Below are 25,267 nucleotides of genomic sequence, written 5' to 3'. Positions count from 1 at the left end.
ATGTGCGCACAGTTAACACTTTTACAACCATATAAAATTACTATAAGAAGCATGAAATACTAATATTATAATAATAAAATTGAGAATGGAAATGGGGAATATGCCAAAGAGACAACAACCCGACCATAGAAAAAAACAACAACAGCAGAAGGTCACCAACAGGTCTTCAATGTAGAGAGAAATTCCCGCACCCGGAGGCGTCCTTCAGCTGGCCCCTAAACAAATATATGCTAGTTCAGTGATAATGAACGCCATACTAATTTCCAAATTGTACACAAGAAACTACAACATTTTTTTGTTAAGATCATGAATTTCAAAACACGATTTCTATCAAGGTTTTCTTTTATTTACCTGTGCACTTTATTGTGGAAGTTCGTGTTATCATGAATGTTACATTTCATTTTAAAATGAAGGTCAATTTCTGAAAGACACGAGATTGCTGTTAACCAATCAAAATAACGTATCATAATGAAACATACATGTGATGTAATTATATGGATATGATGACGAGATATAGATATAAACCCTGCTTTTGTACTTAACAGACACACTGAACCGGACTTTAAACTTTCTAGTTGACAAGATACCTGTATTTGACTCTGAGTTAACCAATCGTTTCTCCTACTCTATTTGACGCGTTCTAAGCGGAAGAGCAGATTTATATTTTCCAATCTGTGTTTCGAACAAGCGACCCTACACTTAACAAAGAACCCTACTATGAGATATAACAATGGGTCAACATCAAATGTCAAACTCTAAAACATTCAATTCTAGAAAACAAAATAAAGGAATTTAGAATAGAAACTACCACAGGTCTTTTACTCAAAGACCACAACTTTGTTTCTCAACATATTCAATTACATGAAAAGGTATAGAAAAACTATTAATTTCATACGAAATCAGTAAATGGTAATGAGAATTTCTAAATTTCATAGGTCCGAAGCGGTTTCTGTGCTCACCTTCATCAAGAACGCTATAATATTAATCAAAAGTTTGAAAACCAGTCATGTTTAAAATTCGAAAAGCTTAGGATCAAAAGTATCCTAAAAATGATAGACGAAATCATCTATGATTAACTTTGCCTCTTAGTTTCTAAAAAAACTACAACATTTCTCAATCAAAACTTTAAGAATATATATTTAAACCATGACATTTGTTTTTTAATGAAAAAATGCGACAATTGTTAACCTTTTAGTTTATGTATAAATACCTTAGCAATGGTCCTAAGATAAAATTAAGGGTACAGGAACAAATGGAGTTCGGCGTAATTGTCAAGAACACAGACAGTTCGTTTGAGTACAGTTCAGAATATGTTTCTGTACTTGCTTTTTATTATTGTATCTTACATATCAGCATTCCCCTTCACAAGTACGTCAGAATATTGGACTCCTTCATGTACCTGTATGGTGTTCACGACCAGACCTATTGTTATACAAACAAACTTTACAATATATGTCAATATGTCTTGAGTTCAATAAAGGTAAAATTAGGGCATAATTGATAACAATTCAATGTCACACCTCTTCTTCAATAATAATTCAGACAACGGTGAAATTCGTACGTTATAATGGACGGATTGACACTTAGGTCGTGTTTGTCATAGGTGATCTTGCTCGGTGAGGGTACTTCAGTTACAAATTTTATCAAAATATGACTTGTACTAATTCCACCACAATTCCATACCAAACGCAGTAGATTGAATTAGAGGCCTTAAATGGGGATTAACTGGGTTAAGTACTGCCCAATTGTTTGATGTAAAACACAAATCCATTAGTTTATAATTGAATGAAAGCTATTTACTTCTAACATAGAAATATTACTTATTTAAAACATCAGTAACGTTTATTCATACATACAGACCCTTATGGTCACTATTTTCTTTAATCTTTGTTTATTGGTTATAAAAGATCGATGCACTATCTTTCACATTAATACAGTTCATGATCCCAATACAGAACAGTGCAGTTCCTCCAATATAAGGTCTCTGTAAGCAGCACTTGGTTCATGGTTTAAAATGTTTTCGATTATTTTAGTATTGCTTGCAGCGGTAACGTTAGTTAATGGAGCTACTATAGGTGTTTCGGATGCTACTACTAAAATGTATGCTAGTACTATGCCAGGTTTGTATAGATATGATTATATAGCGTTAACAGTTCATGGAAACCATGCGGCTAAAATATGTAGTTCATGTTTCACTGTATTTTTTGGCTCACAAAGTCAAATATAAAACTTGTAAATTCTCAGAATAAAATCTCAAAATTTGACTTCACTGTCGATGACTTGAAAAGTTTCTTTTTAGAAACTAAAGTTCCTCTGGCATAGTTAGCCTTATACGTTTGTCTATAATATGTATGCCACTTTGGTCACACAGCTATACCAACGTTTCTATGAATTCTATCATCCCTGGCTTTCGAATGCTTAGGTTTGAGCGTTCAAATTAAGTATTACCTTAAGGTGTTACCTAACACCTTAAACTAAAATTAATTTGCCTCGTTTTAATTTTCTTAAAATTTTGACAAAGTATTTACTTTGACCCTTTGACAAAAATTAAAAATTTCTAAAAATTTGAACCAAGCGTTTAATCAGAAAAATTACACTGATATAGCAGTTTGACACACACTTATTTTGATCATTGAGAAGCTTAATATTCCCGTAAGACCACAAAGTCATTAAAATGTTCTGCTGATTTTACAGAGTTATCTCCCTGTAGTGTTAGGTACCACCTTAATTGTGAAACCTAAACTGGATTTTAATATCGGGAGTTTTGGATAACTAAATAAAATCAAAATATTATTAAACGCCCTAAGCCGATTCTCTGCTCTTCATATTTTGGAAATTTTACATGTTTTTGTAAAATTTACATCGACTGACATCTTAAATCAAAGTCAATTCATCTATATCCGAAACCATATATGGTTTTACTTTCAGTTGATTTTTTGGTTTTGGTTACGAATGTTATTTTTGTTTTTGTTTATATAAATACTCAAACGTTTCTCCATCTATGTATAAAATAAGCAATAATACTATATATATACGAAACTTAAAGAATATCAATGGATATGGATATTGCATATATTTTAATATATATATATTGAAAGCCCTTTTGATAGGTGAAATTGGACCTCCCGGAGTGTCTACATTTAATCTATTTATGTTTGGTTTATTTCATGTGTTTAACCTTTCAACAGTTGCTATGAGATAATTTATGTTGTTTTTTTGTCTTTAGATTGCAGCGACAAATTAGATAGCTGTTTTGATTTCAGCGACGGATCTTGTGTAGGAAGATATGCACCATGGGCCAGAGAAAATTGTGCTTACAGATGTGGCTATTGTCCAGGTAAAAACTTATGTAAAAGAAAAAATTGTCTTGTTCGACACATACGTAGAATATTAGTCTGCTAGTTCTTTTTTGTTTTAAATATATAAGATAATTAGCCTATGCCATCATCGAGCGTTACTGCTGAGGTTGCAACTTCCGTGTTTTCATGATATAGATAGCATGATAGTTTTTTTTCCTGGTGAAAAAAAAACAATGTTGCAATGTATTGTTAATGTTACACCGTATAAGCATCCAAGCTGTATACCACACCGCTGTACGAATCTCTTAATTTATTGAATAATGATGATGACTAAAAGGTAACCGGTGCTTTTTCAATCGAGCTCAAGTTATGTCCAACTGTGGATTTTACGTAATAATTTGGATTAAACTATTTCGGACTACGTTTGTTTTCTTGTTTTAATGTGATTTTCACTATTCATTTTTGGTGCCTTTTATAGCTTGCTTTTTGGTGTTAACCAAGGATCCTTGTTGAAGGCCATACTGTCAATTTTAATGGTTTACTTTTAACAACATTGGCACTCATACCACATCTTATATCTTTTTATAACCAAGTTAATATGAGATAAATTACATCTATCTTAGGTGAAGCTTGTCTGCATCCTCATGTAATGAAGCATCAACATTGTCTCAACATTAATCGTACTCTTTCAGCACTCACCAAAATGTTTTATTGCGAGGATCATACATTTCAATCGCTCTTTATACATTTAAAGTTTTATTTTAAGTGCAAAGTACAATAAATTAATGGACACTACCAACTTTATAATGTTTTATATTTAAAATACAGGCAATTATCCACCCTGCCAAGATCAGATAACTTATTGTAAAGAACTTGGCAGTGAAGTTTGTAACCAGAAGCTGTATGCTGGATACGTTCGTCTTAACTGCAGGGAAACTTGTAATAAATGCGAAAGTAAGTCTGACATACCGACGGTTCTACATATAAGACTAAAGTTTTACATAAAAAGAAATCATATCATCAACTGTTACAACACATATCAGCCATTATTATTAGAAAACTTCTCGTTAGTTGAAACAAATAGAATGAAATCACAGTAAAAAGTTCTAGTAACAAAAACCTAAATACATCATATTCACTTACACAATATTACGAAAGGTAATTTGTAAAACTTGTATCTTGGTATACCCGGAGGATATATCTATTTTACAACATGGTATCTAATCTGATTTTTTTTTCTTTTAGAATTTGACCCTATTTTAAGATAATTCATGACAAAGTACATGTAATAACACCATGGTCTATGTATAAAAAAAAATATACAAAATATAACATAATCAACTGTAACAAACTAAGGATAGAACAAAAAATATCAACATTAATTGTTTTGTCAGCTAGAACAGTTACAGCATCTACACTTGAGTGTATGAAATGGACAATGAAATAAAGTTTGCCTGTTTGTTAAGTAAATCTTGAAATCCATATTACGTCTTTGGATAGATCTAATCACATTTTATAGCAAATAGAAGTATACTAATAATAGTGCAGTGATTTTGATATACCATTATTGTCGTCAACATTTAAACTGATATCATTTTTCAATTATCTTTTAGTTCCTGCTTTAACCTACGTGCCTGGAAACGATACTGATGTTTTACCAACAGGTTTGTTAAAAAAAAAAACATACTTAGAAATTGATTATCGAATGACATATGACTTTAAAAAGTTCTAGAGGCAAAATTTTCGATAACACGACCTGTTAAAAACTGTAGTACTTAAGTTACAGCTGTTGAACTGCCAAAACTTTCGGAAGAGCTAGTAGTGCACAAAATTTATTATATCATAAACTATTGCGGTTGAAATCAGCTAGTTCTTGTTTTTGTCAATTTATATTATATTCCATATAGAAATGTTAAACTTAGATATTGAATGCAACTGTCAATGCACTTAGAAAACAAGTTAATACTTTTTTTCTTCAAAACGTAGAAGTATTTATTTATATTCAGTTATTACTATTGATGTATTTGTATTGTATTGTTATCTTGTATACGAAGATTAGAAAATTTGAACTGACTGATTCTAAATCAAATGTAGAACTTTGTTACACATGCAGCATACATTTATATATAACGTTTTGTAGATCTGGTTCCAACAAAGCCAACAGGGATCAAGCCCACGGTAATTCTAACGAATGAAACCATGAATGAAACATTAGTTGAACAGACTACAGTAGGAACACCTGGTATGCATTTCGGTTACTTTAGTTACGCAGGTCTCTGTTGGGAGGTTGTTTCATAAGCAATCGTACCACATTTTCTTATACTAAATATGTTAGTTATGAAATACGGAAAATGAAAGACAAAACAGACAAACTGCAGACTAGAACTATTTTTATAAAGAAAAACGGACAGTATAGAAGTATTTAAACTTTTGAGTATTGAGTAGAATTTGCTTAAAATTGCACGAGATCTGTCTCCAAATAACCTTCTGACGGCATGCAACAATCACTTTTTTTTTAATTTATGTTGAATGTCTTAAACAATGATAATCTGTTTCTCGCTATTTTACCTATGACGACGTTGTCAATTTCATGTCAATTTCATTAGCAACGCCACGTTCCTCCTTAGTTTCTAGCGATAATTTTCCATCTCAAGCGAGTGGCATGATATTAAAAATTATCACAAAAAAATATCAAAGGAAAAATGCACAAAAAAGCGATAAAATGGTATATCTTAGCAAACCACAATTACCTATTATTTAAAAGATACAATCAATATAAAAAAAGAAGATGTGGTATGATTGCCAATGAGACAACTATCCATAAGAGACCAAAATGACACAGACATTAACAACTATAGGTCACCGTACGGCCTTCAACAATGCGCAAAGCCCATACCGCATAGTCGGCTATAAAAGGCCCCGATATGACAATGTAAAACAATTCAAACGAGAAAACTAACGGCCTTATTTGTATAAAAAAAAACGAAAAACATATATGTAACACATAAACAAACGACAACCACTGAATTACAGGCTCCTGACTTGGGACAGGCACATACATAAATAATGTGGCAGGGTTAAACATGTTAGCGGGATCCCAACCCTCCCCCTAACCTGGGACAGTGGTATAACAGTACAACGTAAGAACGAACTATAAAAATCAGTTGAAAAAGGCTTAACTCATCAGATGGACAAAAATACAAGTGGACGTGGCCGGGTACTTGTACATCCCGACAACAAAAAGACACTACGAACAGATCTGAGAGTACTCGCAGTTATCTGAAAGCTAGTTCAAAGCCACTAACAACTAATACAAAAATCATGCATCTAAGACTAAACTATCAACCGTACACATCCAACATCCAATGGATTTAGTGTAAAGACGTCATAAACAGTCAGAGAAAAACATGACCTTGTGCAATGCCAAGTTACAGGTATCGACAGATTGTAGATCCATGAATGTGTATATGTATATAACATACTAGTAATATTTAGTTTGTTTTTAATTTATTAATAACAAAATCAATATATATACCAATAAAAACAATATTCAACTAGTATCTCAATTGTTTGTAAAACAATTGAAAGGTCTTTCCTGTAAAAGTGATGTTTTCGTAATGTACTTTGTACGACCTTTCGTTTGATATAAAACAAGCTTACCTTCTGAAACTTTTCGCTTTTTACACTTAATAACCTCATCCGCCTACATTTTTAAGATCGGAAGTATGATATATGTAACACAGGGTAGATGAGCTTTCATTTGATATGCGACAACGCCATGTTCTAGAAAGTTTGATTTTTGCACTTAATAACCCCATCTAACTAATTTTTGGAGGTCGGGAATTTGATATTTCAAATGTACACATCATGACCTTTCATTTGATATACAACAACTCTATCGTGAAAGAAAATTTATTTTTTGCACTCAATGACCCCATTCAACCAATTTTTGGGGGACGTCAATTTGAAATTTGAAATGTACGCTTTATGCTCTTTCATTTGATATGCGACAACCATACCATCTTAGAAATTTAAATGTTGGCACTAAATGACCCACCCCTTCCACCTGGGATGAAAAGGAGGTTTAAAATTTTCATTTTTAAGTAGAGTTTATTGTGACCTTCAATTTGATATATCAGATGACCCCATTTGACAAAGTGCCAAAAATGATGCAATATCAACGATATAAATAGAAGTTATGAAACTTACAAAGTCAATGCAAAACATGAAAATTTCAAAATGATTTTTTGGTGTTTTTTTCCAAGGATTTTTTTTTGGTATTTTGTCAAACATATAACTATGTTAACCTCTTCAATTTCTTAAACATTTTAAGTGGTAAGCTGTTGTTGATTCAGAAATACATGCCACCGCTCGCTAAATTTCAAACTGCATTATCTCTAAAACAACAATAGATATCTCAAATCTGTTAATGGTAAATGATCTACAGTTAAAGGACAACATTATAGAAAAAGAATTTGGACAATTTCAAAGTTCACCAAGGTCACAATTAATCATCAAACATATGATGCAATATCAAACTTGAGAACCGGAAGTCGTAGAGACATGGGACTATCACCATTCAACTCAAGACCACTTGACCTTTCAAATATCACAAGGTCAAGGTCATAGTATACTGTGAAGGTCAAGGTGAAATTTCATCATGACCTGACATTGACCTCAAATTGAAGGTCTTGAATTACTGATCATCTTTGCAGTTCACAGTAGGTTGATATCTGTTACCTTAAAAAAGATATACACACAATACTATACTTTTAAGAATCATCCCGTCGTAACTTTTTGAACAGACAGTCGGACACTTTTGAGCTCAGTGTATAAAATGTAGAGCTCGTCGAGAGGAACATTTTATACGCTGTAAGTATGCAGCAAACTTTTATCGTTTTCTTAATATGCAAGCTTGAAATTGCAGCGTAATTTTTTTTTTTTGCACTATGTGACCTTTGACCTTGGGTTCAAATTAAAGGTCACATGAACTTAAGATTATTGGTGTAGGTCCAAAGTCTTTACGACATCCGGTTCTCGAGATACAATTTTCCAAAAATTGCGTATATTTTTTCAAGGGAAATAACTCCTTATAAGGGTTAACAACAAAATGATAGTATATGTTTATTAACATTGCCATCTGGTCTTGTACATGTTGCCGTTTTCAAATCGATTCTATCTTGAATACTTTTTGAGAAAAATGTAAAAGAAAGAAATTGCTTCAAGGGGACATAACTCTCATAGGGAATGATGAAATCCTTAGCAACCTCATATGGTAACACATCATGATGAGATCTAACTATTGTCCAAAAAAGGTCATGATATCTTCAAAAACAACGAGGGGGGGGGCCATGTCGAAAAAAAACAATAAAAAGGAGATAACTTCTAAAGGGGATGATGGAATCCTACACAGCCTCATCTGGTAATACTTCATGATGAGGTCTACCGATGGTCCATATTTGGTCTTGATAACTCCAATACAAACGAGGGGAGGACATGTCAAACAAATGCTGGATGAATAAAAAAAAAAAAAAAAACACGAGAAAAACAATAAGGTCTTTCCTCGCGGAGAGGAAAGACCTTAAAAAAACATTAGAAAAACAATAAGGTCTTTCCCATGTAGGGGAAAGACCTTAATTAGAAAAACAATAAGGTCTTTCCTCACGGAGAGGAAAGACCTTAATGATCGTATTACAGTGTTGAGTTGGTGACCTTTTAGAATAAGTTGATTTAAAGGAGCGATAAGTTTACAAGGATCATTTATAAATTTCCGGGCACGGTTAACAACATCTCCGTAAAAATGAGGATGTGCTATCCCGTTTGAAATAAGTTTTCTACAGGTACAACCAAACTTCAAAACTATATCTTTATATCTATGGAAAAATTTATTAAAGGTTTTAAGTAATTTATGGTAACGATATCCCTGGTTTAATAATTTACCAGTAATACATAGATTGCGTTCGTTAAAATCAAAAACGTCACAACAGACACGGACATAGCGAATGAGCTGTGAAATATAAACACCGTAAGATGGTGCCAAAGGAACATCACCATCTAAAAATGGAAAATTAACAATAGGGAACGAAAAATCGTCCCTTTTGTCGTAAATTTTAGTGTGGAGTTTCCCGTTTAAACCCGAAATATCTAAATCCAGGAAAGACAGTTATTACCGTATCAATTTGATCTATTTAAAGTAAGTTCCTTGGGGTAAATTTCAACAGTATATTGAGAAAATTCTTGGTTATTTAACGAAAAAATATCATCAAGATAACGGTAAGGGTTGTTGAATTTATCAATTGCGATTTCGGCGGGTCTTTACTGAGTTTAGCCATAAACTTTGATTCGTATAAATTAAAAGGCAATTACACGTAGCATATTAACATATAATTCCTGTTCTTTTTTTCCCACTCACATAAAACACGTTAGTCGTGCTGTGTGCCACCTGATTTAGTTACTGAATTGCTTGAATAATGTAAATCATTTTTTTACTCCATTCTTGTTTCAGAATGTGGTGATAAACGTGATAACTGTTTTAACTATGGTGATGAGCAATGTTTAGGGAGATATGCACCATGGGCCAAAGATAACTGTGCTTATAGATGTGGTTATTGTCCAGGTATGCATTAAAATACTGCTAGTTGTTTGATATTTTACATACAACTTTAATAAAATGAATTTAATGCAAAAGTTTAAAAGAAGGCTGACAAATGGAGTATAAGACTTAGTTATTCTTCTGCCTTGTCTCGTCTTAAAATAACATTTAGACTTTTAAATGTTTTATACAACAAAAAAACTTTATAGTTTCTAGTATTCGCTTTAAACTGTGTAATTGTCAAAAGAGAGAGCATGCGTTTCTGTAGTCGTACCTCACTTAATTTTTAATTTTTTTTTGGCAGGACATTATCCACCTTGTGAAGACAAAATAGATTACTGTCAACAGCTTGGAAGTGATGCCTGTACCGATAACCAGTATGCTGGATTTGTCCGTCTTAATTGTAGAAAGACTTGTGATAAATGTACAGGTAGGTTGAGGTACCAGGTAGGACAATATCCTACTTACGATAACAAAAATATAATGTGGGTGTATAAGAAAATAATTATATTGAATATGATCATTTATCGTCTTAAAACAAACATTTTTGATATATATTTTTTGTCTACTCCTAGTTACAAACATACAAATACGGCATGTCTAAGAACTAATTCATTTAAAAAAAAAACAGGTAAAATCATAAGTTACCCAACATGCCTGTACAGGAAAGAGACAGTCCTTGATTAGATACATTGTACTGTAATTCGTTTGTTCTTTTAAGATTTAAGAATGTGTTTATCGTCTCATCTGATAAATCTATTCAAACATTGTCTTTTTTTATTATGACTAAGAGTACGCTACAGTATACCATTTTTTATTATTCAATACTTATAATTACAATTTTTAGCTAGGATCATGAAAACACGATTTTCATCAAGTTATTATTTAATTTACCTGTGCACTTTAATTTGGGACCTCGTGTCATCATGGATGATACATTTTCGGTGTAATGAATTTGCTTAAGGAATAACGCGAGATTGCAGTGTAGCCAATCAGAACAACGTATTATAATAAAACATACATCTAATGTAATTATTCTTCTATAATTTAATTTTATCGGAATTTTCTCTTGTTAAAAAATTTTAAACTGATTTACTAATCATGACAACATCTCCATATTTTTAATTTCATTGTCATATATTTTTTCAGTTCCTGCCTTGAATTATGTAACTCCAAACACCACAGCAGTTCAAACAACAGGTTTGTAATATTCAGGATCAATGTAGCATATTCCATAGTTTGAGTTATTACATACCATTGAAAATGATAGATAATAATACAAAAAGCCCGACGCAGTATCTTGATGAAATAACATTTATTATGAGTACACCGAACATAGACCATAGCGGATTTCTGACAATCAAATCCTTTCTACGTATTTTTTTTATAGTGTTGTTGCCAGTGTTATTTCCCATTGACTTTCACACCACATCTCGTAGCATACACCACATCTCGTAGCATCCTATTTGATATTAAAATCATCTTTTGTCTAATTGTTCCATTACCCAACTGTTCCATAAGCAGATAACTACGAAGAGCTGTGATAAAAAGATAAAATAACTTTTTGTTAAAAACTTTAATTGAAACCCGCTACGATGATCAATTACAAGGAAAGTACGAATGCAGGATTTCAAATTGTTTCTATTAAAACATGTAAAATGATAACGCATATAAATTCCTTTAATAATCTTAATTTAACTAACGAATGAAGGCTGTGTTAGTGAGCCTAGACAAGACTTTGGGGTTAAATTCGATCTGATAATTGTCCCAGATCATGAGTATTCGAACCTTACCCGTATGGTCATGACCATATGGGTACTCATAGGATGTGACCAAATGAGGATATACTCGTTTGGTTATTGACGGATTGCATCATATGAGTATTTACACCATATAATAGATTCAAACTTCCTTAGCATACACAGCTCGTTCTATTAACGGAAATATTTTATCTTTTGCACATATTGTCTATATTTGGTATATTTTTTGTCTTGTCTTCGCTATTTTATGTCAATTTCAAGTACTTCTATCATGTCAACAGTTTCGTTCTTACGTGAAACCACATGTGTTTTGGGACATTGGAAATATTTTCTCCGACATTTGGATTTAAAAAAAATACAATTCTAATTTCCACTAATATTCACTGAACTGAAGAGTTAATACTGATCACTTAACTCATACGATCTTTCCATGACAGTGGCTATTGCATAAGAGTGAGACAGCATGTATAAACCACTGTATGTCGTATACTGAGGAGCATGCATACATAAAATATTTAAAATAGTTTCAAAATTAAAAGATTTAACCCCCCCCCCCCCCAAAAAAATGTAAAAATGAAAAATGAAACGCCAAAATAAAGAAAAAACACGCCTTCAATTATCTAATTGTTAATGAGTAAAACCGTTGATTTCTAGATTTATCAACAGTTCCCTCATTTTTTTCTGAGTCGACATTCTGTGTTTCGTTAAAGCAAATTTATCACTAATGACTGCAAACATTTTTCTACTTTATTTTTTTATTAATTCATTTTATATTTGATCAATCACGTATCAAAGATTACCAAATCACTATCTTAGTCAAAACTCCATTTAAAATGACTCTTAATTAATGACACCGGAAGGGCTTTTACGCAATTTGTATTGTCCGGAATAGAATCATAAAACAGAAACTTTAATCGTTACAGCATTGGTGCCAACAAAGCCAAATGAGACTAAACCACCAGTGGTACAGACTAATGAAACAGGTATAGTAATACTGTATGTAACAAAAGTCAGTTTCATAGATTCTAATTCAAAGATGTTATGCATAAACCAACAAAAATGTAGTAACTAAAAGCAGCTTTAATAAAACCACTGAAACGAAAAGAAACTGTCAGAAAAGACATTGCACCAATTCTGTTCACAGTTAAATGTTCATTTTGTATTCAAAAAGAGCCTTTTCAAAGCGGATATTCCGACTCGTAACCGTGGCGAGATTCAAAATCCGAGGAGTAATTAATGAAAAATGTGTCACGGTGGGAAAATAAAATCTTGATATGATCCCACGAAGAATTATGGGATCATGATCCAGATTTTACCTATTCACTTTACATTTTTTTCATTTTTTCTCGGGATTCGGATCCCTCCGCTAATTTTTGAATTTTTAAATTCGATCAAATTGTAAAGTGATTAGGTAAAATCTTTTTTCAACGTAGAATCATAATCCACAGTACATAAATTAGAATGAGTGTAGAAAATCAATCAAAAAAAATAGAAACGCGTCAAACAAAGCATTCGTAAGTATATGATACCTTTATATTCTAGGATAGATTATATTATAAACAAAGTACATTTTATTGTCAAGACTATAAGGGCCCCATTAGAAATAAAATTGTTTGCTTTCATGGGTCTTCCTCGGGTTAAGGCATTAGCGGTACCTATGTAACAACCATTGATATATTTTAAGGTTGTATTATGTATTATGTTATATATTGCCTTTACCTGAATAAATATTATTATTATTATACTCATATTTCAGGGTGTAGAGACCTAAAGGATAACTGTTGGAACTATGGTGACGAGAAATGCTTGGGAATTTATTCCCCTTGGGCAAAAGCTAACTGTCCATATAGATGCGGATATTGTCCTAGTATGTACACATTAACAACTTTTACCTTGAAATCCGAAAAAACACCAAAAAAAAGTTTCTTCTTCATGTTATATGATTTTTATATATTTACATCAGTACATGGTACGCATACTCTAAATATTCTAAAACAGTATTAAACGAGATTTCATTTTCGAGTGAACCAACCCATGTAAAGTATTTGTTGACAAATTTATAATCATCACCCATAATTTCCTTGACCATCGGTTTTTTACCTTTTTATGTTTAATCGTTTAATACACTTTTTTTTCGCGAAAGGCGCCAATGACCAGCATGACAGTAATTTCGATTTCATGCTATATCAAGAATGTCACAATAAGAATCTATAAGATTTATGTAAAATGGTACCTGTCTTCAGTGCAGCATTAATTCATTGAAAATATGTTCGTTCCTTGAACAAAACCTTATATCTCTCTGTTTCAGATACACCACCATGTGTAGACAAGCTTCCTAATTGTGACGAATATGGAGCCAATGTTTGTACCGACTCATTTTATGCAGGCTGGTCTAGGATGAACTGTAGAAAATACTGTAATAAATGCGAAGGTATGTTGTATCCAAGGCGAGATATAACTCTGGTTAATCATGTAAATGTGGGGGTATGTATAATATCTGAAAATACGAGGATTTACTCTGATAATTGTCGAGGTATATTTAAAGAGCTTAATTTGATGAGGGATAGCTCTAATGAATGTGAGGCAAGGTATGTCTCGTTGAATGTGTATTAATTCAAAATGCCTGTAGCAAGTGAGGAATATGACAATTGTTATCCATTCGTTTGATGTCCTTGAGCTTTTGATTTTACCATATTTGATAAGGGACTTTCCTTTTTGAATTTTCCTCGGAGTTCAGTATTTTTGTGATTTTACTTTTCACACAGAAATAATCTATGTTGTCCATTTGCTATTCACTCCTTGACAGTTCTTTTTATAGGGTATACCCTATATACATGTAACATAAGACTACACAATATTACAGGTTATCTGTGTGGTACACAAATTGTAACATATATCTATTCTTACAATTTAACTTACTTAATTGAATGCGTATTGATTCAAAATCAGACATTATGAAAATTTGACAAAAGCAAGGATTCAACAACATCTTATAGCTTTAATCTTACGACAGTAAAGATTGAACATTTACCAGTGGTAATGTCTATGAGCAATTGCTTTTTTATATTATAGTGCCTTACCATGCTAATATAACAGAGTCGACAGTAGCAACAACAAATGGAATGACTACACAGGGAACCGGAAATGCTACCATGACGTCACCGTTAACAACAAAACATATTACACCACCAACAGTTCACACAGAGGAGCCAAATAAACTCAATACCACAACGCCAGCAGTGCTTCCTACTGGTGATGGTAGGCATACATTATAATGTTCTTTTTTTAATTTGTTTTATGCAGTTAATTGAATTACTAATGTAAAAAAATGTATTAGAAACATATAATGACTTTGGAGGCAGGTGCTATATGAGTTGCTTGAACGTATGAAAAAAAGAATAAAAAAAACAATGTTGTTAAGATTTCGAGCTTATCAATCATGTTTTGAAACCATTTGCTACACTTGGCTTTATCAAAATTTGTATTTCTGTTCCTCCACTTGACATGTGACATTTAAGGAAAGTTTGGTCGGGATCATAATAATGTTTTCGTATAGATTGGCATGTCTTCCCGTGGACTGTAACATTGAGAACTAGTATGTTAGAACAGTTCAATGTATAGGACTAGTATAAAACACGGCATACATTCATGTTCTCGTCATAATCTGTATAACCAGGTTCAAGACCACTATTTTTTTCTTAAAATGTCCTGTACCAAGTCAGGAATATGGCAGTTGTTATCTAATAGTTAGTTTCTATGTATGTTGCATTGTTGTTTGTTTTTTGTTGAACATCAGTGTTCCGTTGTTTCGTTGCATTCCTATTATAGTTGATATGTTTCCCTCGGTTTTGGTTTGTAACCCGTTTTTTTTTCTCGCAATCGATTTATTACTTTCGAACAGCGGTATACTACTGTTGCCTTTGTTTATCAATGGACGTTTAACACCAATCTATCTGTTTATCAATCCATCGAAACAAATGATTTATTACACTTATCATATTCTCATATTTTATATTAAAACAGCATGTACAGATACAAGAGATGATTGTGCAAACTATGACGACGAGGCCTGTAATGGGGTTTTTGCAACATGGGCAATGACCAACTGTGCCCGTAGATGTGGATACTGCACAAGTAAGCTTACACATTTGAAAACTTTAGTGATAAATCATAATGGTTTTTAACTGATTATATAACAAAAAATGCAATTTAAACGAAAAAGAAAAATGGAGGAAATGCTTTTAGTATTTTGAAATGACAATTATTCTTTTTGGAAGACTTATATAATTTTAGGCTATACAATATTCAATTAAACAAATTTTTGTATTTTTACAATAGATCGAAGATTCAGAACATTTGAACAGACTTATCATGCTACTGTTACAATTATGAAATAATTAAAATTAATTTCAGATGAGCTGCTGTGTAAAGATTTCGTTAAGTGCGGCAATCTACCAAACAATTTATGTACAGCTGAAGAATATAAATGCATAGCAGAAACATCCTGTCGTAAATTCTGTGGACTTTGTTCAGGTAGTATTTTCATTTTAATATTTTCAAAGTATGTTAAAAATGTACACCCAAAAGGTTTATATCTAATTTTAAGTTGTCTACAAGTGTGTTTTCAACAATATTTGTAGACTGGATCGACAAATTTAAAAGAAAATCACTTGAATCGATTATTACATTACTTTTCCAGTAGATATAAATTAAAAGGAAACATTTTCCAAAATATATTACAAGCTTATTTCGTAATCATTTATCTGGAAGAAAATTTAGATAATTGTTTTAATTCCCGCTATTTTTCAGAAAGCTAAACATGAACTAACTACCAGGTATTTTTATGAAAAATCAAAAGAGAATATTCTTTTCCAACAAAAAATTCTATTGTTAAATGGTCATATCAAGTGCATGGATCTGCTGTCTTTTCCCGTAATTTTTATATGTCATACATTTTGTTTAAATAAATATGCTGTTTTTTTTTAATTTAGCAGCAAATACATCCCTATATACAAATAAAACATTGCAGGGTCTTTATTTATATATATATATATATATATATGTTTTGATTGAGTGCAATGTCTTTATGTTATTTTCGTTACGTTCGAAAGAAATATTAATTCATAAAAATTACAACGAGTTATATACCTAAATATATATATATATATATATATATATATATATATATATATATATATATATATATATATATATATCATGTTCAATCGAGACGTGATATTTCGTTGTAACAATTTTGTCATTTTGGGGTTGATAAAGAGGAAGTACATGTGCTAGGAATCCGTTACCTTAGGGCCTTAATCGTATCACTTCTACCGAATACGTATGGAGTCGCAGGTGACATGGATAGAAATAGGAGCATCCTTTGAAATAAAAATGGTAAGATATTCTAGATTTTTTATTCTGATTTATTTTTTATAATAATAATAATAATAATAATAATAATAATAATAATAATAATAATAATAATAATAATATGATAGTACTTATAATAATATAATAATGATAAAAATGAAGAAGAAAAAAATATAGTTATCACAGTATTTAAAATATAATAATTAGAAGAAAATCATAGTACTGTGATAATACAAATAATTGTTATATTAATACCAATAAACAATATTCATCACTGAAGAATGAATGGCCACTTATTTACATCTATATAATAAATATTCGATATTTTTGCAGAACTACGAATCCAGAACATAAATGACAAAGAGATATGCTGTGTTTGTATCTTTCCATACTTGCAATATGGAAGGGCATTTTGTGCATTCGAAGAAGGAGGCGCTCAAAAAAAGATATCGAGATTGAAACTATCTGCGAAAAGGATGCCATTGAAAACGACGAAAAGCCAGACAAGAAAAAATGTTCAGGAAAACATTTGATACTTGGTCTTGTACAGTTCATCCTAATCACTGGAACAATGACATTTTTTATTTACATGGTGAACGAACGAACGGAAAAGTCATGTGGACAACTTGAAATTCCAGATAAATGGAAGTGCCAGTTTAACCATTTTTTCAATACTAACCACGAAGTGAAAGTTAATCAACATTTTAACTGTCAAAGCGTGACCAATAAAACATTTGAAGAAAACTTGAATGTTATTCATGGATACGCTAGTAATATGTCAGACAAAATAACAAAAGTGTTAAATGTAAGGGTTTCCCATTCTCCTTTTCTTAATCTGTTCGAAAATAAAACTAAAAATAAATTGGAACTGAATTCTAAATTATCTAAAAACGAATCGCGCGAAGAGGACAATACACATATACCAAAACTGATCCAAAACGAGGTTAAAAGTTTCCTGTATATCATCCATAAAATTGGCAAATCTGCCCACAAACCGGATTATGGAAAACAACGGAATAAATCGGCATCACCAGCTATTATCACTGCCATGTCTGATGAAAACATTAGCGAGGGGAAAGCATTTTTGAAGAACGTAGTACGTAAAATATATCCTTTGCAAGACATACAGAGATTAGTGATTTACGATTTTGGATTGTCAAAAGACCACATTAATTATCTTGCAATCAGATGTTCCTTCTGTGAAATAAGGCCATTTCCTTTTGAAAAATTCGGAAATCTAACTATTCATTATGCGTTAAAGCCACTGATGATAGGACTTTCACTTGAGGAATTTAAGACCGTTATTTGGGCGGATCCCTATATTCGTTTCCAACCCGTGTATTTGAGTAATGTTGTAAAATCTGCACAGAAATATGGTATCCAAGCTGCTAAGAACTATGAAAATGTACGAATTACTAATCAAGAGGTCCGACGGAACGTTATTAAATATTTGGAAGAGGAAACCTGCATGGATACTTTTGATGAGATACAGTCAAAATTCTTAGTTTTCAGTCGAGACAGGTCAGCGTATGATATAGTATTGCCATGGATACAATCTTCAGTTGGATATGGAGAAATGTTGAAAGGAAATTTAAATCAAAGTGTAACGTCTATTTATAATCCCGTGGAAGAAACTATTTTAGATATAATACTCAACCGTTTGTACAACAGAAATATGTCCAGTATCCTAATGGATATGAATGATTACGTTTATATTGATAAACATGTTATATACAATGCCATTAGTCATTAAAACAGTTGTGTTTCATTTTGTCATTTGATTTTATTAAAGAAAAGAAGTTTTGTGATTTAAAAAATTGTCATAAGTTCAATAGATAATTTGTTTTCATATGCCAAAAAACTTTTAATTTTCAGTTCCTCTAACGAATCTTTTGTAAACAAAGCACGTCTGGTGTGCAAATTTTAAACCTTGTATCTTTGCTTAGTTTATTTACTAAAAATATGATACTCATATTCGGTGCTTTCCTTTGCTTGTGTTTCAGGAAACAATAGAGACGCTTTTAATCCTTTATTACACAAATTGATAATAACACTACTAAACGCATGTTCCATGAAACACCAGAGACGCTTAAACTTACTGTCTCTATTGTTTTACTTTTAGAAATACTAAGGGTTTTCTACCTCAGGAATATATTACCTAAGCAGATTTAGCAAAACTTTTAGGAATTTTTGGTCCTCAATGCTCTTCAAACTTCATACTTTATCTGGCCTTTTTAACCTTTTCTTTATTCGAGCGTCACTGATGAGTTTTTTTTGTAGACGAAATGCGCGTCTGACGCAAATACAAAATTCCAATCCTGGTATCTATGATGAGTTTATTTTCAATCGTTTAACGCACATAAATTCATTTCATCGACATTTAGAATTCCAAGCAGCTATATTTTATAATGTACTATACGTCAGGTAATAATATGTTTATCAATTTAATCAAATTTATCTGGATTCGCGCCAATGCATGTTTTCGCTATTTTCTTTGGATCACCTCGAGTTTTAAACCCGAAGATGAAAACTAACCTACAACCCCTTTTCTTTTAATACACATCTGTTCGTGGATCAAACATGATATATATATATATATATATATATATATATATAAAATACCGAACTGCAAGGGAAATTAAAATCGGAATATTCCCTATCAAATGGCAAAAGCACTAGGTCAAACACGATAAACATGTACTGTAATTACACTATTATACTTACATTAAACAAACATATTCTATCAATTGGTCAAAATCATTGTTTAGTTAAAGCTTATTTTATTTGCTTCAAATAATATTGATTAGGTTTAAGGAAAGCATCTCTTTTAACGACATGAATCAGGCGCGGATCCAGCCATTTTAAAAAGGGGGGTTCCCAACCCAGAGTAAAGGGGGGGTTCCAGCTATATGCTCCCATTCAAATGCATTGATCGGCCAAAAAGGGGTAGTTCAAACCCCCGGAACCCCCCCCCCCCTCCCTTTGGATCTGCCACTGTGAATTGCTATACAGTATAGACCATCCATTAATTCGTATTTATACAATAACTTTGTTGATACGAAATAAAATTATAGCACTAGAAACAGACATATAGAAAAACCAAAAAAAATGAAACTAATTTATGTTTTCACTTGCATATGTAAACTGAATATCAAAAGACACTTTCGATCTGTTTATAAAGTAAAACGTTAGACACTGACTGATTGCACGTTATTATCATGTTAAAATGTCTTTTGTCCACTGGTCAATAGTAAAACCACCAGAAAGTACTGAGATAATTATATCTTGTTGACTGTTTATTAATGAGAAAAAGATCGACTCAAACAAAATTTCACTAATAGTCAGTATCCAATTCACATCGACAAGTTGACATATTTAATATTAGCCCCGAAGAAGTCATGGTTCAATAATGAACACATAGTATCAACCTGAAATATGTTGACGGGATATATTTGGTAATATTTAATTAATCAATGTATTACACATGAATATTTGATATAAATATATATTTGGATAAATTTGGCAAATAGCAAAGTGTCCGTTGTGAGCATAACATCAAGGTGGGCGATTTGTTTGCTTTTTGAGTTTCTAATCTGTCTCAAAATAATGCTCATTGAGTTTCAGTTTAATAATAAATATCTTTAATGACAGTCCTGAATGAAGGTACAGAATGATGTTAGTTAATCTTAAATAGTCATACACCAAACGTGCGTCTGGTGTATACATTTTTTATCTATTGCTGGTCGATATTTCCTCTCAGCAACCAAAGCTTTTGTGTAAACATGAATAATCATGGATATGGTCATAATCACAAATTTATTTTTTACAGAATGTTATTTTTATTCAAATTCAAAGTATTTTTTAACCCATGAATAAATTACCACATATGTATTTGGCCAAAAACCTTTATAACTTTGGGTCCTCGGTGATCTTCAATGGCGAAATCTCTCTTTGGTCTTTTCAGCAATCGTCACTGTTTCATCTTTTGTTGACAAAACGCGCGTCTGACGAACACATTTGTTATAGTATCTTTGATGATCTTATTTCCAGCAAATTATGTTAGTACGAACTGTACATGACTTATAATTCAATGTAGGCTCCAGGGTTAGGGCTTGATGTTTCTATAAAGCTTCAGCTCATAATTTATTGTAGTATCGATTTTTTTTATTATTATATTAGTTTCTGGTAAAAGAAAATTATTAATGGAAATGAGTTGTCTGCAAAATGTTTAAATATCGTTTTGGTAATAAATGTAGATATGAGTTTATTTCACTCATGTGATTTAAATTTGAACAGAGAGGGCTTAAGAAATAACACAAGACGAACTTAGACATGATATATGCGGTGTTTATTAACACTAAACACAAATATGTATATAAAGATATATATTTTTTTTCTTTAGAAAAGACAACTAGTTATACAACAGTTGTAACAACCGAAGAACCGACTACCTCCATTCAAACTTCAACTGTTTCGGAATTACCAACTACAATGCAACCGAAGACCCCACAGCCAGTTATTTCAACAACGTTAGCAACCACTATGATAACACAAGTACCAACCAGCCAATCTACGACTATTTCCACTCAAGCTGTTACAAAATCTGTTTCAACAACTGAATCGATCACTCTATCTACCGCTATGAGAATCCCAACTAAGCCTTCTACATCAGCTTCGTCATCTGTTCAAACAACAACACTGAGAACAAATCCACCAACAAATCCCCCAACACCAGAACTAACCAGTGAACAAACAAAAATACCTATAACTAAACAAAAAACATCAGAACCAACCAAACCATCTACACAAGTACCAACAAAACTATCTACACCAGAGCCTTCTAAGTTAACCACACCATCTACACCAGAACAAACCCAATCATCTACACAGGAAATAACTAAAACATCAACGGCAGCACCAACTAAGCCATCGACACCAGAACCAACCAAACTAACTACACCAGAACCTACTAAGTTGTCAACTTCACAACCTACAAAACCATCAACACCAGAACCAACTAAACCAACAACACCAGTTCCAACTAAATTAACTACTCCAGAACCTACAATACAATCCACAGCAGAACCAACAAAACTAACAACACCAGTAACAACTAAATCAACTACTCCAGAACCTACCAAACAATCCACACCAGAACCAACAAAACTAACCACACAAGTACCAACTAAATCAACTACTCCAGAACCTACCAAACAATCCACACCAGAACCAACAAAACTAACCACACCAGTACCAATTAAACTAACCACACCAGTACCAACTAAATCAACTACTCCAGAACCTACCAAACAATCCACACCAGAACCAACAAAACTAACCACACCAGTACCAATTAAATCAACTACTCCAGAACCTTCTAAACAATCCACACCAGAACCCACTAAACTATCGACACTGTTGCCAACACAATCCTCCACGCTAGAACCAAAAAAACCTTCAACACCAGAACAAACACAATCATTTACATCTGAACAAACCACACCAGAACCAATCAATGTATCTACTCCTGAACCTACTAAACCATCAACACCAGAACCAACAAAACCATCTTCACCTGAACCAACCAAGGCATCTACTCCTGAACCTACTAGACCATCTACACCAGAACCAACCAAACCATCAACACCAGAACCAACAAAACCATCAACGCAAGAACCAAATATATCATCAACACCAGAACCAACTAAACCATCTACAACTGAGCCAACCAATGCATCTACTCCCGAACCTACCAGACAATCTACACCAGAACCAACAAAATCATCAACACCTGAACCAACTAAACCATCTACACTTGAACCAACAAAACCATCTACACCTGAGCCAACTAAACCATCAACACCAGAACCAACTAAACCATCAACACCTGAACCAACAAAACCATCTACACCTGAACTAACCAATGCATCTACTCCTGAACCTACTAGACCATCTACACCAGAACCAAAAAAACCATCAACACCAGAACCAACAAAACCATCTACCCCTGAACCAACAAATGCATCTACCCCTGAACCTACTAGACCATCTACACCAGAACCAACAAAACCATCAACACCAGAACCAACAAAACCATCAACACCAGAACCAACCAAACCATCTACACCTGTACCAATGATGGCATCTACCCCTGAACCTACTAGACCATCAACACCAGAACCAACCAAACCATCTACACTTGAACCAATGAATGCATCTACCCCTGAACCGACTAGACCATCTACACCAGAACCAACAAAACCATCAACACCAGAACCAACAAAACCATCTACACCTGAACCAACCAATGCATCTACTCCTGAACCGACTAGACCATCTACACCAGAACCAACAAAACCGTCAACACCAGAACCAACAAAACCATCTACACCTGAACCAACCAATGCATCTACTCCTGAACCTACTAGATCATCTACACCAGAACCAACAAAACCATCAACACCAGAACCAACAAAACCATCAACACCAGAACCAACTAAATCATCTACACCTGAACCAACCAATTCATCTACACCTGAACCTACCAGACCATCAACACCAGAACCAACAAGACAGTCTACACCCGAACCAACCAAGCCATCTACACCAGAACCAACGAATGCATCTACTCCTGAACCTACTAGACCGTCTACACCTGAACCAACAACACCGAAACCAAAGAAACCCACGCCATCACCAATAAACCCAGATTACTCAAAAGAACAACCAACACCATCCCCAACACTTCCAACATTAAGTCTGTCATCGTCTGGTCCAAAAGGTAAACAGTTTTTTTTATGTTATTTCAAAGTATTGCTCTATCTTTGTGTGACATGATATCAATCACAATATTGACAAAACAAACAATACTAAAATAACTAGATGTAACACAATATGTGCTGATAAAATAAAAAATGCTATGACATTGACATCATAGGATTCATAAGTGAAAAGAGACAGTTTCAAAGAAAAAAATAACATATAGGAATACTAATACAATGAAGTAAAATAAACCAAATCTGTTAGTCAACAATCTGCCAATGAATGTCTGCAGTAACAATAAAAAAACGTCTTTTAAGTGAGGACACAAAATTCTAAAGAAAATGAAACAAAACAGATTTTTCATCTGACAAACTAGACTTTTTTCGATGTATATGAACATCTACGGTAATAATAGAAAAATGTCTATCAAATTAGTGAGAACACAAAAGTACTGATAAAAGAGGACAGAAAACACTCACTTGTCAATGTTGGTGAGAACTTATTAATCAAACGACTTTTGTTAATGTATTTTTTATATTCAAACAACAAATACGTATGGTTATATTTGAAATATTTTTGTTCAGATCTTGTTGACGGTCAAACGGATAATCACTATGTTTGAATATAAACGTTCCTGTATACTTAATCTAATTTACTTGCTTCTTTACAGTATGTAGTACAAATTTTGTGGAACCTGTTCCAACGTGTTGTAAAGTGTGCGCATGTCCAGGTGCACAAGTGTTTGGACGAGTAATAAATGAACTCGGTGAACCCATTCCTAATGCTGAAATCTCGTTCTCGGGTTGTGAATGTGTACGATATTTAACAGATCCATCTGGAAATTATGAAATCCTTAACATTTGTGTTGAAGGACATGAAATGTTATATGAACATCCGGGTTATATGGCCTCAAAAGTTTTACCAGTGCCTGTAGTACCAGGTGGAAAATTCTGGAAAGCAGATAACATTCTAAGAACAAAACCGATTGTTCCCGGACTTAATGTAACACAAACAGTTACTGGTTGAAATATATATGGACAGACAAGTTTATACGTGTAGTAAACAATTGATGTAGCGATATCTGTGATAACAAACTTGTTATAGCGAACCCTATGATAGTTTTCCATAGATTCACCTGCAAGTTACCTGTCGATTTAAACTTTTGGCAGTTCTATTGTCCCATCTAACAAATACAAAAGGTATTGTTCTCTGTATAGTTTATTCACAAGGACCTTTAAATTTCTTCTGGGAGAAATATATCACTCATTGATTAATATACCTGAACAAAAAATTGAACTGTCAATGATGAAAAAATACTTATACCAATACTAAGAAAGGACTCACAAAACTGCATGTGGTGTTGTATTTATTCAATACCAAAAACTCGTTTTTGATGTGTTCAATATTAATAATGATTTAAAAATTAAAAGTTGATTTTTGATCAAATATTCAATAAATATTTTTGTGTGTTTGATAAATAA

The 25,267-nt window shown here is 32.7% G+C and overlaps 2 protein-coding genes across 2 annotated transcripts; both read left to right on the top strand.

The window, feature by feature from the left end:
* The first annotated feature begins 1,937 nt into the window (after positions 1-1,937).
* Positions 1,938-24,913, top strand: LOC143048024 (uncharacterized). Its single transcript, XM_076221454.1, has 16 exons — positions 1,938-2,120; positions 3,227-3,337; positions 4,128-4,253; positions 4,913-4,963; positions 5,440-5,541; positions 9,805-9,915; positions 10,196-10,321; positions 11,041-11,091; positions 12,575-12,634; positions 13,408-13,518; positions 13,960-14,082; positions 14,724-14,909; positions 15,675-15,785; positions 16,065-16,184; positions 21,427-23,805; positions 24,457-24,913. The coding sequence occupies exons 1-16, from the start codon at positions 2,015-2,017 to the stop codon at positions 24,810-24,812; spliced, it is 4,230 nt and encodes a 1,409-aa protein (XP_076077569.1). The 5' UTR covers positions 1,938-2,014; the 3' UTR covers positions 24,813-24,913.
* LOC143048025 (uncharacterized) lies at positions 16,940-18,792 on the top strand. Its single transcript, XM_076221455.1, has 2 exons — positions 16,940-17,048; positions 17,358-18,792. The coding sequence occupies exon 2, from the start codon at positions 17,392-17,394 to the stop codon at positions 18,775-18,777; it is 1,386 nt and encodes a 461-aa protein (XP_076077570.1). The 5' UTR covers positions 16,940-17,048; positions 17,358-17,391; the 3' UTR covers positions 18,778-18,792.
* Positions 24,914-25,267: the final 354 nt, after the last annotated feature.

The sequence above is a fragment of the Mytilus galloprovincialis genome, chromosome 10 (genome assembly GCF_965363235.1).
Source record: "Mytilus galloprovincialis chromosome 10, xbMytGall1.hap1.1, whole genome shotgun sequence".
Lineage (NCBI taxonomy): Eukaryota > Metazoa > Mollusca > Bivalvia > Mytilida > Mytilidae > Mytilus > Mytilus galloprovincialis.
Note: the sequence above shows the minus strand (reverse complement) of the source record. Positions and strands in the feature narration are given on the sequence as shown.

What these genes read in the sequence shown, in the direction of transcription:
- LOC143048024 (XM_076221454.1), top strand. Translation starts at nt 2,015, where the DNA reads ATGTTTTCGATTATTTTAGTATTGCTTGCAGCGGTAACGTTAGTTAAT. An exon ending in ATACTGTAATAAATGCGAAG is followed by an intron (nt 14,083 to 14,723) that starts GTATGTTGTATC and finishes TTTATATTATAG; the next exon opens with TGCCTTACCATGCTAATATA. An exon ending in TAGATGTGGATACTGCACAA is followed by an intron (nt 15,786 to 16,064) that starts GTAAGCTTACAC and finishes AATTAATTTCAG; the next exon opens with ATGAGCTGCTGTGTAAAGAT.
- LOC143048025 (XM_076221455.1), top strand. Translation starts at nt 17,392, where the DNA reads ATGCTGTGTTTGTATCTTTCCATACTTGCAATATGGAAGGGCATTTTG.